General features: G+C 43.8%; 1 protein-coding gene and 2 pseudogenes across 7 annotated transcripts in view; 2 read left to right on the forward strand and 1 right to left on the reverse strand.

The window, feature by feature from the left end:
• The window catches only part of LOC147032042 (sodium/calcium exchanger 1-like), a 424,503-nt gene that overhangs the window by 373,966 nt on the left and 32,185 nt on the right, over window positions 1–18,352 (reverse strand). For all 7 annotated transcript variants that reach the window (XR_015055017.1, XM_085869331.1, XM_085869330.1 and 4 more), the window contains exon 2: window positions 12,952–14,769. Coding sequence is in view for 6 of the 7 variants with exons in the window: in XM_085869331.1 (XP_085725457.1) it covers window positions 12,952–14,717 (1,766 nt within the window). In the remaining variant the exon portion in view is untranslated. The remainder of the gene's footprint in view (window positions 1–12,951; window positions 14,770–18,352) is intronic.
• On the forward strand, window positions 1,744–3,793 carry LOC147032046 (uncharacterized; annotated as a pseudogene).
• LOC147032047 (uncharacterized) lies at window positions 3,799–5,598 on the forward strand (annotated as a pseudogene).

Here is an 18,352-nt window from a genome sequence, read left to right on the forward strand (position 1 = left end):
CAGAAACATCATCAAAGACGTTCCAAGTCTGCCATGCAGTTTTCTTCCCTTTACCGCGGAAGGCAGACACGACGTCACATCCATTGAACGCATGGAAGTATGGGATCCCTCTACCTTTCTCAGGCCCTATTGCAGAAACTACCACATGGACTGGAATCCATCGCGCCTTGGCTCCTTGGCCAAAGGCAATCCACATGTTCTCAAGACCTAGTTCCTGTAAGGATGGCAGTACAGATATTGCTATGACTAGTATGTCCGTGTCATTAGCCTTCATGTTAATGGACTTGCTACCATCCGTCGTTGCGTCCCTGGCGTGTACAAATATTCGAGTGTCAGTTTCTTCATGACAACATGGAGACACAGCATCCAGTGACTTCCTTGTGTTGCTAATGGCATCTTCTTTTGTGACAATGACTGTGCTTGTCGTCTGTGCGTCACACATCTTTTCCACAAGGAAGTGAAACAGCTCAGTCTTGTTGCTGTCATCCCGAAGAAAGCTTCTCCAGTTACTTGGGGTCTTACTGGTTCCTGTCACTCTTCTTCTGATTCCTTGCCTCCTTTTCGACCTTGCCTCGGACTTCAGACTTGACTTCTTGTACACATCAAACACTACGTCCACCCTCTCGTACCTGGCACCATAGGATTCCACCTTTGGGATGATGGCTTCTTTAGCATAGTCATCAAATATCTTTGAAGTGCGTGGAGGTAGGGCATTGATAAGTGCTGAGCCATCAATGATGACTGCATCTCCCCTTGGTTCTCTGTCTGGGATGTTCACTTGCGCTTCAAGAATTTCAGCCAGCTGTGACTTTACATTTTTTTGAAGTTTTTTTTTTTTTTTTCAAATTTGGATTTTCAAATGGCCAATCGGGCAGATTTGATCAGAAAGATCAAACAAAGCAGAACAGAAATGCCAAATTTGATGCTTGCATCATAATTTGTACGATTTTTCTACTATCGACTACACTATATGTACAGTGGAGCACACACATGGCCCGCTGTGTGCAGTAAAATGCCAAATACGACAGTTATTCTGGTAGTTTTGTGCCTTTGATGATACAAGCATGAAATTTGGTACACAGTTATAGCATACCCTTAGGAAACATTTTGGATATAGGGACATTCCAGATTACCCCTCGGGTCAAAATGGTGGCCATTTTACAAAATGGCTGCCACAAATAACAAATTCTGCCTACAAGGTCAGCAAAGTCATATGTGCTTGGTGCAAAACACAATGTAGTGAGTATAATATGATTATTATCAACTCGTATGCACATGCTTCATTATCTACTTCATATTTGACTAAAAAATGCATCTACGGTGGTCTATGAGGGACACAGATAACAGTTTACCATCGCAATAATGCATGGCTGGAACAAGAGCTCTTCAATATGATCATGCATGTGAATGTTACCTGAATATTGTTTCTGGAAATATAAATAGATCAAAAATCAAATTTGGTGAAAGGAACTTAGACTCCATGAATATTTCCATTATTAATTACATACTGGTAGCTGGCAATGTCGCGATTAAATGCATAAATTTGCGAAATCGATATTGATGTACTCAACGTATTAATTTTCATAATTGCATCATAGAAATGTTCAAACTACAATGGTGTGTTCATATTGATTTGGGTTTAACATGGTCCTGTCCAGCACAAAGAAATAATGTATGGTGGCCTATTGGGGACATCGAGTGACAATCACCCAAGATCGCCATTGTGTATATATGAATCTCCTCTGGGCTGGGGTTCGTAGTTGAAAACATTTTAACTCTGCTATTCTGTTTTCAGGTGATAACTCCACTGTAGTGTACCCAAAGACTAATCCCCTGCTTGGTGGTGGTTCTTCCCAATTTTACAGTGACTGATTGGTGGTGGTTCAAGACAATGGCCAAGCATTTCAAACTATTAGACCCCCAGCAGCGAGGGCCAAGTACATCTGTTACATCAATTAACCAGACAGACTGGAACCTATGTGTGCTGTGTCAGATGGACACCACTGAGCCTCTTCATTGTCCAGCTGACTCCAAGCAAAGTACAGGAGGGTCTGGATACCAGACTCTGGCAGACAACCTCCTCAGGTTCAGTGAGATTGACTGCTTGCCAAAATCTCTCGACATGTCCCGCTTGGACGATGGTGAGGGTATTGAGTCCACCTTCCAGCACCACAGGGCTAAGTGGCATGATTCGTGCAGACTACAATACAACAAAACTCAATTGATTCGGGCAGAGAAGATGAAAACAACCAGTGGGGATACCGAAGGCGTGACATGAAAGTATACCCGTCAGAGTGTGGACCGCACAGTCACTGCTCAAAACGTGTTTCTTTTGTGACAAGCCAGCAGGTAACGAGTCCTAGCGCAAAGCTTCTACCTTTGACCTGGACAGACGAGTCAGGAAATGTGCTCTGAAACTGGAAGACAAGCCACTTATTGCTAAACTGAGTGCTGGAGATATGATGGCGCAAGATGCCCTGTACCATGTGAAGTGTCTGGTTTCCCTCTATAACAAAGCAAGGGACACAAAGCGAACCTTGGATGACCAGGATGATATCAATCATGGCATAGCTCTCGGAGAACTGCTGTCCTACATCGATGATGCCCGCATGGACGCTCTTGTGGCACCAGTGTTCAAGCTGGCAGACCTAACAAGTCTGTACAACAACTGGCTGAAACAGCTTGGAACAGTCTTGACTGGACGTGTTCACTCGACCAAACTCAAGCACCGGATCATGACATATTTTCCGGACATGGAGGAGCACAAGCCTGGCCGAGATGTTCTGCTAGCTTTCAACGAGGACATCGGATCAGCCCTTCACAAGGCCTGTGAACACGATGCTGATAGTGATGGTGTTCATCTTGCTCGAGCCGCGAACATAGTCCGAAGAGACATGTTGAAGATGAAGACAGCCTTTAGTGGTTCATTTGACACCCTCTGCCAAGAACAATCCGTGCCAAATTCTCTCGTGGCACTTGTTGCTATGATCCTGAATGGTCCCACGATCCAAGAGCAGTCAAGCCACTCATCTGTATCAACACCCACTCTTACAATCTCACAGCTCCTCATGTTCAACAGCTACGCACGCCGCCGACAGAGTACGAGTATTGAGTCTACCAAGCACGGCCACAATCGGGAGACCCCCGTGCCTGTGTACCTGGGAATGCTGATGCACACAAAGACTCGCAAACGAGACCTAGTTGACACTCTGTTCCACTTGGGTTTCTCAGTCTCCGATGATAGGGTGCTGAGCATCTCCACGGACTTTGGGAACAGTATCTGCCGCTTCTTCCAGCAGGAGGGTGCAGTTTGCCCACCTGAACTGAAGAGTGGTCTGTTCACAACTGGCGCAGTGGATAACATCGACCACAATCCCAGCTCAACTAGTGCTCAAGACTCGTTCCACGGCACTGGCATCTCGCTGTTCCAGCACCCGAATAGTGAAGTGCGTGGAGTTCAACGGCTGCGGGTAGTAGTCTCAGATGATGTTACTACAATAGCAACCACTGCACACCTGCCAGAGTCATACACCACTGTACCTCCTGTGGTTCTCGGTAAACGTGAACCACCGATGCCCAAGTTGGCTGGTCCCAACAGAAGTGACTGCCAACTGATCCCTCAAGCAATGCAGGTGGAATACAGGTACGCCACAGAAAATATATCATCTGAAAGTTGTACATATTCTGTATTCATATATATGTGCCTCAATCTCTTGTTAACTGTGTGTGGTGCTGAGGTCCTGTCTCTTGTTAATTGTGTTGATGAGTTCTTGTCATTTTGACAGGTGGCTAGAACAGATGGCAGTTAGTGTAGCATCAGACTACTACAGGGAGACGAGACTGTGTCATGGGCTGCATATCATGCCAGCAAGCAGTCCATTCCAGAGGAACCAGAGTGTGGCGTGACCCTCACCTCATTGCTGCCTCTCTTCTACGACCAGGCCAAGTCCGTGGCTATGATTCGTCACTCCATGGACGTCATCAAGACAGCAGTTGAGATTCTGAACCCTGGTCAGATCCCAGTCCTCACAGTCGATCAGCCACTGTACGCACTCGCCAAATAGATGCAGTGGAGATGGCCAGAAACACATGGAGAAGATCACTTTGTCATCCTATTTGGTGGACTCAACATTGAGATGGCTGCACTGAAAACTCTGGGTGATCTTCTGGATAGCAGTGGGTGGACAGGAGCTCTGGTGCAGGCAGGAGTTGCTACAACTGGTACTGCTGATTCCTTCCTGAAGGCTGCCCATGTTGCACGCACTCGGCAAGCTCACCAGGTCACAGCCAGTAGCCTCTATCTTCTCCTACAGAAAGCCTTCAGCCAAGGAGCAGATGAGGGACAGGATCTAGAAGATTGGTGTGCTGAACGTGTGCAAGCCAGTCCGCAGTTCCACTTCTGGTGGATCATTCTACAGTTGGAACTCACTGTCCTAATCTACGTCAGATCGGTCCGTGAAGGGAACTTCCTGCTATACATTGATGCCCTGAGCAAGATTGTCCCCTGGTTCTTCGCCTTGGGTCATACCAACTACGCCAGGTGGATACCAGTTCACCTGCGCGACATGGTGACACTGGCGACCAAACATGCAAGTGTATACACGCAGTTTCTTGCCGGCAACTTCACAGTAAAGAAGACCACTCATGCGTTTTCTGCGATGGCCATCGACCAAGCCCACGAGCAGAATAACGCATTAGTTAAGGGTGACGGGAGGAGCTGTAGGCCTGACAGAGAATCCCGCTGCATTACGCCGCTGGATGGTGTCTGGTCCAGAGATGGCCAGAGTGATCGCTGAGTTCCAGGCCACATCAGAGACCAAGAAGGCTGTTCACAAACACCACGAGTAGACCAAGCAAACACAGGCAGCCTTTGCTAGAGATGTGCGTTCACTCACTCAAGTCATGGGGGAGATGGGCAACCCATTTTGTGATGACAGCAAGGATCTCCTGGTGCTAGACAGCAGAGACCTGGCAAACCCAGCAGTTATCAATACTGTACGCCAGATCGAGAAGCTGGGACAAGAACCGCATGACTCCTATGTCCATGAGAGACTTATCAACCAGACAAAGCCCATCACCGACCCAATCAAGAGAAACAACCTCCCTCTCTTCAGCCGACCTCCAGTCAGAGAGAAGTCAAGAGCACAGCTGCAGGTTTCATATCTGAAGAACGACTGCTCCCTGTTCTCCAGGTTGTTCCTTGCGTCCCAGATACGTGATGGAGATCTTGATGAGTTCTTCGCACATGAGAACCAAGCATGTCCCCCTGCACTGTCACACATGGGCAAGATGAGACTTGGAACAAAGTCTGATCTGGTTGGCTGCTTAGAAGATCTGGTCCTTCCACAGGAGAATGCTGCTGCTGCTGCTGCTAGTCCAGCAGTTGAAGTCATCATCCTTGATGGTGCAGCGATCATCAGTATGCTGCCACCTGGCACAGCAAAGACCTTCAACGAGTATGCATCAGAAGTATTCTTGCCATACATCACATCTCAGCTGCAGCATACGAGCAGGATGGATATTGTCTGGGATGAATACCTCACAGACAGTTTGAAGGCAGACACTAGGAAGAAGCGAGGCAAAGGCATCAGGAGATGAGTCGAGCCATCTAGTTCCATTCCTGGAAACTGGCAGACCTTTCTTCGCACAGATGAGAACAAGATGGAGTTGTTTGACTTCCTAGCCACCAGAATAGCAACAACATACACAGACAAACAAGTCATCAGCACCCACCAAAAAGATGTGGTTTGTACGCAGGCCCGAGATGTTGCTGGTCTTGCCCCTTGTAGCCATGAAGAGGCTGACACAAGAATGCTACTCCATGCTGAAGACGCTGTGAGGCAGGGATACAGCAAAGTGTCGATCCGTACAGTAGACACTGATGTCGTGGTCCTTGCGGTGACAGCAGCTGGACGTCTGGACATTGATGAGCTCTGGGTTGCTTTTGGCACAGGAAAGAACTTCAGGTTCTTGGCAGCTCACGAGATGTCTGTGGCACTGGGACCTAACAAGTGTCGAGGTTTGCCATTCTTCCATGCCTTCACTGGATGCGACACCGTTTCAAGCTTCGGAGGCAGGGGGAAGAAAAAAGCATGGGAAACCTGGAAAGCCTGTGATGAGGTCACTGATGTCACTGCAGCATTCCGTGCCTTGGCTGCCACGCCAACTCCTTCAGCCGTAGATGACCACATGGATGCACTGGAGCGTTTTGTTGTTGTGCTCTATGATCGCACCAGTAGCCAGGAACATGTCAATGAGTGTCGCAAGCATCTGTTCACCCAGAATGGCAGATCAATAGATGCTCTCCCATCAACTCGTGAAGCCCTGAAACAGCACATCAAGAGAGCTACCTACCAAGCCGGCTACTGTTGGGGCCAGATGATGGTGTCCACACCAGAGCTCCCATCACCCAGTGACTGGGGGTGGGTTCACAGCGATAATGGCTGGGACATATACTGGACAACCCTCCCAGAGGCAACTGAGGCATGTCGGCAACTACTAAGGTGTGGCTGCAAAAAGGGATGCAGAGGACTGTGCAAGTGTGTCAAGGCTGCACTCCAGTGCACAGCTCTATGTCACTGTGGTGGGGAGTGTACAAGAGAGTAGAACTGGGACAAAAGAGATCACAGATGATAATTATGTAACATGTACACATGTATCCATGCATCATAGTAGACTCTGTTACCTGGATCTAGAGGTTCGACTGTATAATTTTGACTCTGCAAGTTGATGTTACGATTAAACAGAAGCACTTCCTCCGAGTTCAAGAGTGTTAAATGAACAACAGTCATTCCATGGTGCTTGATAACAGTTTTTTGAAAAGTTTGTTGTAGAAAACCGTCCAAAAGTGCAAAAATGCACCAAAAAATGACCAAATAAATGGTTTATTCACGCTTTGTCACCTTTATTTGCTATTTCTTATTTGCTAGAATCTATATTTAGTTAAATAAAACCACTGGTATGCTTCTTAAATATAGTTGTATCCACATGTATCCTCCTTGTACAACACAAAATCGGCTATTTTGTAAAATGGCCGCCATTTTGGCTCTGGGAAGAATCTGGAATGTCGCTATATCAAAAAATATTTGTAAGATACTGCCCTAGCAGTGTGCTAAATTTCATGCTTGCATCACTAAAGGCACATTTTTTTCACATATCTGCCGGACTAAGGTGGGTGTTAGCATTAGCCAGGCTTTTTTTTAACGTATCAACACGACTTCTCAGAAAATGTACAAACAACTTGACACTGCGATTGTCCTGCTCCATCATTCCACCACCGAACGGAACTTTAACTCGATCTAACAGCGTATTCATCACGGATCGTTTTGAGACATCGACTACTGTGACCGAATTTAAGTATTTCAACAATTTTCATTTTCTTTGTAAACTTAATCAAAGAAGAAACGTAATTGCATGTCCACGGATCATATTTGAGCAACGACGTCGTCAGTCGCCAAAACATGGAATTTTAGTAAAAGATATCAACATGAGACCACCAATGTTTTACTTGTTCAAAAATAGACTGGCGCAGTAGTAGTATTTTGAGAGGGCTGGCAGGATAGCCTCGAGGTACGCGCACTCGCCTTTGAGCTGTCGAGCGTGGGTTTGAATCTCGACCAGGCTATAAACTGACGAAGTTGGCCAGCACTGCTCATTGGTAGATGTTAAATACCCCCATGTTGCCTTTCGTGAAGAGTAGGCGAGTTATTGCCACCGCCCTGAACAAATGATAAATTATTGACCCTTCGAGTCGAACGTCAGCCATGGCCAGGCAGTTCATGAAAGACTTCGAACACAAACACTACCTGATCAACCCTACAAGAAGGTGGGAATAATTGGGACTGTTAGAGTAGTAGTAGTAAGAGTTGTTGCAGTAGCAGCGGCATTTGATGTATCTAGTAAGTTTTCAGGATGAAATAAACCATCATTTTTACTTTATTGACAATATGGAAGTGATGCCAAAGTCATCCATGATCTCATCTCATATGTGGGGCTTTCAAAAGGTTATATGAAGGAGATACAATAGTCCAACAAATGCCAAAACAAAGTTCAGCGAGACGTATATAATAATAATAATTTTAAAAGATGCATTAACATTTTCTTACCAACTATACATTACAAAATTAGAAAGGCACTCGGTCGAGCGCATACCTCCACCAGGCTCAACAGCTTACATTTTGTATCCCACTGATGGGCCGGATCTACATCTGGACATGAACCAACATCAAATCAGCTTGTTCTCGTTACCTGGCCAACTCGTCCACCTAGTTTTGTGATCACTTGTTCACAACTTTTTGAGATATTGTGCTATATATCATTTTTGGCCTTATCTCTCAATCGTGAAGAACCACTTAAACAATTCTAGTTGCCGGATCCGGATTGTCACCGTAATCGAATCAGTTTGTCCTCATCATACACCTAACCTGTCCTCCAAATTTCGTCTGAATCTGTTCACAACTTCTTGAGATATCCTGCTAACAGACAGGCAGACAGACAGTGGAGAAAACATCACCTTCGTGCACCTTTGGTGGTTGAGGTAATAAGATGGTGACATGTACCTTGGACAACTGTGAGCACCTACTTCGTATAACCCCTTCGAACACTCCTATAAACGGTACAATGATCAATTATATTGGACATGCTATGGTGGCAACAGTTAATGAGCAACGACAACCGTTTGATTTCAAAAAGCCCATCACGATAAAAACTTCCAAAAAAACAGAAAAACAAACGTTTCTCCATCTCTGTCGTCCGTGTTGAAGCTCAGCAAATGCTTTGGTTAACAGATCAGCATGGCTGTGGTTATTGGAGAGATGGCAAATATATTTGCACAAATTAATCCTTACATCCGAGTTATTTGGTTTAAATGTTCAACTCTTTAGACAGTTTATTATGACTACAAAAGTGCCATTCTTAGGAGGGCATTGCATAAAATGGGTCATTACATCAACTGTCATACTCGTTTGTACTCTCTTGCGAATATTAAACCCCCCTCACCTCTCCCATCGGGCTAAGGTTCGCAGTCCTGCTCATCATGCTGAATGAATGACTACAAGAGAGGGTTTTTTTTGGTTGGAATCGAAGTGAAGTAATTTGTTTTTTCTCCCACACAAAAAGAGATGTCCATCATCCTTCCATCAGGACCATACTCTGTGCAGAGCGTTGGTGCTGCCTAAGCAGTCTCCTTGGCTATTGGGAACCATTCTGGACGGGTCACCACTCCGATACAGGATACTAGCAAGCTGGCACTCATTTTGCCGACCTCGGAAGGATAACAGGCAGAGTCAACCCCACCTGGTATTAATTTAACAGCCGAATGGGATTTGAACGCAGGATCCTAGGATCCCAAGCCCACCACCCCTGAGCATTAAACCAATACCAGGCATATGTCCATCAGCCTTTCTCAATTCAAAGGGGACACATCATGGAGAAAAGGAAAAATAAAATATCGGAAGAAGATCAATGACATTTCTTCCTTTCACCTCTTTGAGAACATTTTTATTAAAATTATTTAGCTTTGTAGGAAATGTAACAGCAAATTCTTTCTGGAAATATGCCCACACTTTCACCGCGACATGATGAACTGTGCCAAGCTGTTACAATGATAAGAGGAACAAGAGGAACAATGATAGATAACGGATTTGAAAACAAAAGGAAGAGCAACGATTGAACATATGATGATGCACCAACAAATTAATGAAACAATAACTTCATATTAAAGTCTGAATGATCCAGAAGGTTGTAGAAATGACCTCAGCCATCAACCGATTGGTGATTGTATTTGCCGGTAAAGAAGCAATGGGTAATCCTGAAGAAGGCATAAGTATTAGTCTTTTCCCAATCAAGCACCCTGCATGCTCACTCACATGTCCAATGGTGCAATTTAATTTTTGGCAGTGTGTGTGTGTTTGTGTGTTTTCTAGAGGTATCATGGGATGGTGGAACATGTCATGCCTTGGCAAACCAACTACCTACATCAGGAGACGAGAAGAGAAAACACAGTACAAAGCATCAAGGAATAACTAGAACGGCATTCGGTAGGGCACATACATCCGCAAAGCTGAACAGTTTATGTTTTGTATCCCACTGATGGGCCAGATATGCATCTGGATCTTCACCGGAATCGAATCCATTCATCCTCGTCACACACTCAACCTGTCCACCGGGTTTCATCTAAGTCAGCCGAGAACTTTTTGAGATATCATGCCATGTATCATTTTTGGCCTCATCCCTCATTGGTGAAGAATCACTTTGGAAATGAAATAATTCTCATCTCCGGATCCAGATCGAGATCGTCACCACCAAAATATAATAATTTCGACCTTGTCACACACCGAACCTCTCCACCAAATGTCATCTGAATCAATCCACAACTGTTTGAGATAACCTATTCAGAGAAAAAAAACAAAAAAAACAAAGAGAGACAGACAGACAGAGCCAGACAGTGGTGAAAACATAACCTCCACCACCCTTCGGTGGCAGAGGTAACAAGGAACTTTGACGCAGGAGGAGGCCATCCAGCTTATCATGCTCGTGCGACACAAACACTACGCCTGCACATCAACTAATGAAACAAAGGGGGGAAAATAATGGTCTCTCCGAGTGCATTCATCTCAAGGTTCCGCAATGCAGAAATATTTTTTTTCTCAATTACTGGTAAATTCCTCCACATTGTTGCTACACCACCATATTTTCTTGACTGCTGCAACACCACAACTATTTTTCCCCTTCCATTCTCCATCTACTGTCCTTAATGACACTTTTCAGCACCTTTATTGGATGAATAATGCCACCCACCTTACAACATGAAACAGTTGTCTTCGCATCTTCGCTCTTTCAATCCAAACAATCCATTCAGTCATCCACATATTACATACGAAATAAATAAATAAATAAACAAATAAATAAAGACAGTAAAATTGTCAACCCTCCCAATCCACGATATATTCCACAAAATCCCTTATCCATCCATTATATTCCAACCTGCAGCAAACCTTTTCTCAATTTATTTCCCTCCATCATCCACTGGGGGTCACAACCCCCTCCCTACCCTTGCTTCCTCTATCCTTTACATTTGCTTCCTTCTCAATTTTCTCTCAAACTTCCTCAACACTCCTCGTGTTTCATGCCAGCATGTAAAAATAATTAAATTTATATAAAGCACCTTTTGCCTATTGATAAAAGGTTCTTTGTCCACATTCCAGAGGATGTACAACATATTCTTAGTCTACATGCCAGTTTGACCTGTGTGTTTGCACCATTCCACAGCCATTCCGTCCAGGTACCTGTGCAAGCCACTTGGAAACTTATCCACTGTCCCTACCTCTTCCACTGGGACTGACAGGATGGACTAGAGGTAAGTAAACTTACCTCTTAGCTGTCTAGCCTGGGTATGAATCCTGACCGAGCTCTCAACTGTCATCATGGTGTTTCACAGGCAGGGTGATTCATCTATGTGTGTGCTGTCACTTGGATGGACGTTAAATAAGAGTTCCATCTAACAGCATTCCTGGGTGGATGGTAAAGATCCCATGGTGCCCTTCGCGAAGAGTAGACGAGCTATCAGACACCCTTGCCAAATACCAAATTCCTGCCCTATCTAGGGGAGAGCATGACACCCTCAACCAACATGACACCCTCAATGATGCTACCCCACAGCCTTGTGCTGCATACGAACAAATAAAAAGTTCTACCACCATCCCTGGAAAACCAATGCATACACAAACAATTGCGGAGATAAAATATGAATGCCTTGCTTCTGTCCAGACTCTCTTTTCTGCTATCTACACCATAATGGTGGCTGCAAATGTTTGAAGACAAATATCCGAACCAAAATATCCGCTAAAATGTCACGAACATTCTTACCAGAAAAAGAGAAACTGTCACGGAAGTCATGAGAAAACGTTTTTTTAAAAAAAAAAATCACCATGTTCACAGCATACAAGTTGAAGCAATGGGAATGCGTTGATGTGATTCGGAAGTACAAGTCCTGACAATCAAATCCTTAACATTTGGAGAATCGTCCATTTCCATCAAGGGAGAGTAAACATATCCCACTCAATGGAGTCACAACTGATAGTGCAGGGTGCCATAGGACATGAAGTCACGCTTCACACCAAAAACACCGACCCTTACATCCCTCTGTTTAGTGCAATTTGTGCGATGCAAGGGTGCAACGGCCTCGCAGGAATCGCAAGCAAACTTGCCCCTTGGCTCCTGGAGCTGGAGGAGTTTCAAAAATATCCAAATTCCTTTCACCGCTGAATGGAAAATCCCAACGGGACAATTCCTTCTCTCTACAAGAACCTCCTCAACCCCGTTTTTGGCATTCTGCTCACCCACCAAAATAGCTGACTCTTACATCCCACCGTTTGGTCCGACTTACCTTCAAAGTCCAAAAGATTCCTGTTTTGGGGAGTTTTAGGATTGAAAGACACATAGGATGCTTGTAATTTACTGAAAACCCTACAAGAGCACAATTTAATCTTGATGATCGATAGCTTTTTGTTTCTTGGAAATTTTTTTTTTTTTAATGTTGCATCTCGTTTTTTTTTGTAATGTGACATGCAACCTCATGCACATATTGTACTGGAAGTTATGTAGCAAGTTGCATCTCTTAAGTGCATTTTCACAGTGTACTCGTGGTTCCTGTTCCTTACTGACTCCTTCGACAGATCTTCTTCCTGCTGAACCCATGCTGGCATTACCTACTGTAAAACATAGTTCTTCTTTCTATTTTTACTTTCGGTACCCTATGTTTCACACTTCCTGTGTTAAACTTCAAGTGCCATTTTATTGTTCATTCCACATGAACACCAGCACTTCTTTAGCATCTAAACCAAAACGATACACATGAACACCCACCCCTGATATAACAGACACATAAACAGACATATTCAGGGAGCCCTGGGCTGAAAAATTAGAGTATCAAATAAAATTAAAAACACTCACATAATCTCATCATTGTGGAACTCCAGCTCTCCGGCAACATCTTCAAAATCCTCTCCATTGCCTTTGGCGGAACCTTCGAGAGTGCGATAGGGAACACGAACAATGCCGCGGGCCCCAGAACACCGAAGCACTTTCACCTCGATGATACCAATGCTTTCACTGATGTGCATGGTGCAGTCCTCAAAGCCGAAAACACCGGCGTGGTCATCATCCAGGATGGTGACTATGGCCACACTGGGGTTCACCAGCTGGACATTTGGAGCAAAGGTGTGGTTAGCCTCCTGGTTGTTCTCATTCTTTGTTCTCACGTTGCTTAGGCGTACATAGAAATGCTCATCCTCTTCAAATATGTCATCATCAATAATGCCAATGAGAACGTCTTTTTCAGTCTCTCCAGGCTTGAAAACCATGGTTCCTTCTTTGTACTCGTAATCAGATCCGGCATTCGCTGAGCCATCCTCTGTTTTATAGTCAACATATACAGTGTTATTCAAATCACCACCTTTCCTGAGCACTGTAACTGTACAGGTTCCACAATTTTCCAGGCACTGATAGGTGCATGGATCAAAGCAAATCTTTATTTCATGATCATCTTTCAGCTCAACCTGCACGGACTGCACACTCACAGTCTTGCGAGTCTGATCCGCCACATGTTTCTTCAGTATGTTGCCAGCACCCGTCATCATCCGAGTCGCCTGTATTCGATAAAATGCACGGCTCTTTTGCTGCTGGTTCAGCATGTAATAGTTGGCAATCTCAGTTAGCTGGTCCATATCTTTGTCTGGATGTTTGTGCTTGAGTTCTTTCAGTATGCGGATCATGTTTCGTCGGCTTTCCTCCACATCTTTGTCATCTTGGGCCAAAATTGCTCCATCGATTATCGTAATGTCACTGTGCGACAAGATCTTTCCATCCATCTCAATGGAGTTCTTGGGTCTTTCGCCTTCCGTTTCGATGATGATGTTTCGATGCCTGTGTGTCCTGTAGCGTTTGTACATGTACTTGTAGAACAGGAGCCTCCTATCGGCAATCCAGGCAAAGCTCACACACAAAGGGAAGAACAGAAATGTAACGATGCCTTCCCAGACCTGAACTACACCCGGCGATATAATCTCTAAGATAAGGTACAACCAAATGTAGGCAAAAACACTCCAGGTCGCAGTCACAAAGAATACTCTGAGGTGCTTAATTTTACGGGTCTCTCCATCAGGAATAACATATACACAAATAGCAATGATAACAAACATATTGAAGGCGGCACTGCCAACAATAGTGCTAGGTCCCAGTTCTCCAGCTTCAAAATTGTGCCCGCAAACCTCAATCACCGACAGCAGAATTTCTGGTGCCGAAGAGCCGAGTGCCATGAGAGTCAGATTGGAAACAGTCTCGTTCCAGATTCTTACAGTTGTGGTGATCGTCTCTCCACCAGGCTTCTGAATTGTGATTTCTTTCTCCTGAGATGTAATAACTTCAATGGAGGCCATGAATCGGTCAGCAATGATCGAAACCCCCAAAAACATGTATACGAGGCCGACAAGGTACACGACAGCACGAGCAACCTTGTCCCCTGTTGAGGGGTTTTCAGGAAGCCAAGGTGGCAACATTACACCATGCTTGCACTTGGATGACCCACTGCAGGTATCATTTGCAGCAATTGGCGTCAATTCAGTTTGAGTGGCGTCACCTTCCAGACTCGCCACCTTGAGTGACAGCATGATTTGGAGAAGTCCTAAAGCAAGGACCATCTGCAACCTCAGTATCGCCATCTGTAGTCCTGAAGGCTGTCTCGCAGCTTAGAAGTTCTCAGAATGGCAACTCCTGAGGGAACAAGTTTTTCAAAACTAGTATGCATGAGCAGAAAAATTAATTAAAAAAACAAACAAAAAAAAACAAACAACATTTGCTTACAGTTCCATCAATTGCTTGAAAGGTTCATGGACATAAAAGACTGAGAAAATACTATACTCCATTTATTTAATTATTTCACAACAAAATGGATAGTCAAACCCTTTATCTTAAGTGAGCAAACAGAACATTAAGAAATTATACTCCCTCTTCATTAAATGAGAAATCAAGTCCATTTAGTTCTGCCGCAGATGCATATGTTGTAATAAACAGGCCTGGAATGGATCACATGGTAAACTCCACAAATTGGGATTGCGAGTTATGATCAAGGCTGTATGTAGAGCCAAAATAATGTGGACCTTTTGAGCACAAAATGCGATTTTTCTTTCTGTCTGCCAACTTATCAAACGATTAGGGATGGTTACAGGTTACAAAGGGAGATGGTTCTTGATGATGCGAGGAATACGGTTTGTACACCAAAGAATCACTAATTGGAGAAAAAAAATTAACTGGTAATACATGCAAATTATATTGAAAAACAATCATCACTGAATTAGGTTCATTGCGTGACATCGGCAGAGTATACAAATACAAAATGTAACCGCTCAAAAATTGTGACCAATTACAGTGAATTATTATTATTATTATTATTATTATTATTATTATTATGACAATGATAATTATCATGCTGCATTACAAAGTATGGATTTCTGTGTTAAAAAAGCCACAGGATCTTTATCCGCAGCTGTCCTGCATGCTTTCATTAAAGGCTATCTACATATAATACAGACAGACAAAAAAATTGAAAAATTTGACCTTTAATCACTTTTACAAACCCTCCATCTTGTTGCCACCTCCAACAAATCATTCATTTTCTCCCCCATCTTCTCAATGCCCCCTCCCCACCCCCCAGAACTACTGATGTCATGAAGCATTTACCACAAGTATTGGTTGGAAACAGCCCAGGTCAGTGAATTTCAATATGGTTGATATAATTGTTTTCTTCTTCTTTGTCTTTTTCTGTATCCAGCACAAGGCTGCGGCGTACATCATTGGCTGAGGGTGTGGCCGCGCTGCTGCTTACATCATCAATGCCCTCTGGATGGTCAGGGCAGGAATTTGGAATTTGGCCAGAATGCCGGTGATAGCTTGCCTATTCATTGCGAAGGACTCGATGGGATCGTTAATGTCCACCAACGAATGCTGACAGATGGAACACCCGATTAATGTTCATCCGAGGGACGACACTCCCATTGATGAATCACCCTGCCTCTGAAAATCGAGGATGACAGTTTATAGCTGGGTTAGGATTCAAATCCAAGCGATACCGCTCTTACGTGTGTGTGTGTGTGTGTGTGTGTGTGTGTGTGTGTGTGTGTGTGTGTGTGTGTGTGTGTGTGTGTGTGTGTGTGTGTGTGTGTGTGTGTGTGTGTGTGTACCTCAAGGCCATCCTGTCAGCTCTTATAATGGTTTTAAATCAGAGAGATATTATACCGTGTTCAGTGATCACTGACAAGCAGCCAGATCTTTGAAGATGGTTGTAAATGAAAACAACAAAAGCAGATGGCTAATTTGGTTGCCTCACTTCTTAAGCTCACAAATGGTTTTTGTTTTGCATTTTTCTTTGCAGAAACAAGGCTCATGCAAGAGCAAGGGAGAGCAGACAATGTGACAAAATCAAGGGAATGAACGAACAGGAAATAAATTAGGAGATGAATGAGGGGAGGACGCTGAAACTAGCAAGTGAGAAGGTTGGGTTAAGAAAGGTTAACTGAGATAATAAGGATCATCGGTCAGAATTGGGGATGACAAGAGATGGCAGTACACTGCTTGTTTAAATTACTCGAGAGAATAGTGAGAAAGAATAACCTCTGAAAGGTGGTTTCAGAGAAGGGAGAAACGAGGAATGAAATAATTGAGGTGTGCAATCAGCATAGATTTTGGGAGCCGAATCAGGAGGGGTTTACTGGAGAACACATGAGTCCTGGAGAATACAGAGAGACAGAGACAGAGACAGAGACAGAGACAGAGACAGAGACAGAGACAGAGACAGAGAGAGAGAGAGAGAGAGAGAGAGAGAGAGAGAGAGAGAGAGAGAGAGAGAGAGAGAGAGAGAGAGAGAGAGTCAGATGACAGAGAGCAGGGGAGCAATGTTGGAAATTAGACGGGAGAAAACAGAAACGACTGACCTGTCTGTGATGTGAGGGCAACAGACCTTACACTTTGGCCTCGGAGAAAATTTGAATAATTTTGAGAGCTTGAGCTTCCACAGAATCCAGGAGACAAATGTGGTGCTGGAGCACCAGCCCATGGCAGAGAGACATACTCCATTGAGCTACAGACAAAGGCCCAGTTGCATAAAAATTAAGGAAAGATTTGAGGATTTATTAAATATTTCCTCAAGTTTCCCCTAAAGGACATCCTAAATTTGAGGATTGTTACATATTCGATGAGAGGGGGAGCACTCGGTAGAGTGCAAAACCTCTGCCGCCAATAGTGCTAGGTCAAACAAGTGAACCTGATATCCTATTCATTCAATTTGACGTCAACAGTGCTCACAGAGTTATAGTTTGCAACTTTCCCTTTTACATACTCAATTCATTCGTCATAACTAGATTCCTTGAGACAGAAATTGATTTTACGTGGGTATATCCACCTGAAGTTCCAAAATCAGCTGCAATTATAATTTTGGCAAGTTTTTTTTTTGTTGGAAATCACTTATAACATGTAGAAATGCAAAAAAAATAAAAAAATAAAAATCGCAATTTTGTTGAAAAAAAAATTTGCAAATTTTTTTTTTCTCTAACAATTTTTTTCGGGGAGAGGGGGGGTTGGAAATCACTTAAAACATGTAGAAATGCAAAAAAAAAAAAATTCAAATATTTTTTCAAATTGGCCACCATAGGGGCCATATTGGATTTTGGACAAAATCCAAAATCTAATGGCATGATCCTTGGACCAGACCTAACCCCCCCACCAAGTTTCGTCAAAATCCGTCGAGGGGTTTTTCCATAATACTGTTCACAAACAAACAAATAAAAACAATGTCACCCGCAGGGTGACCCGTATCTTGCCAAAAGGTGACCATGTGTGACTTCTTTAAGGTCACACTGAGGTGAACAGAGCTGCTATCCACCAGGAGCGACTCCTTGAGGAATATCTGCCTACGAGAGATTCCGATGAGAATCGTTCTACAGAGTAACCATGAAAAATATGCGTTTTCCTCATAACGTCACCAAATGACGTCATAATGTCTCAAGCTTGACATATCTAGAAAGCACTCATCGAGGTGTTCAATTTGAGGTACTACACGATATGGTTCCTAAAACTTGAAAATTTGACCTTGGGGTCAAATATGTTTGAGCTTAGGCGCTAACCATGAAGGTCAAGGCCAATCGCCACCAAAAATTAATCAGCTGAGCGCCAGACAATGAACTATATTCCCATGAAGTTTGAAGACGATCCGATCAAAATTACTCAAAAAAAAAATAAGGGTTTCGTCGACTCCCCTGATTTGCGACAATGTGACCTTGACCTTTGACCTTCAAAATTTTAT

The sequence above is a fragment of the Eptatretus burgeri genome, chromosome 2 (assembly GCF_056783735.1).
Source record: "Eptatretus burgeri isolate ZD-2024b chromosome 2, Ebu_testis_v1, whole genome shotgun sequence".
Classification (NCBI taxonomy): domain Eukaryota; kingdom Metazoa; phylum Chordata; class Myxini; order Myxiniformes; family Myxinidae; genus Eptatretus; species Eptatretus burgeri.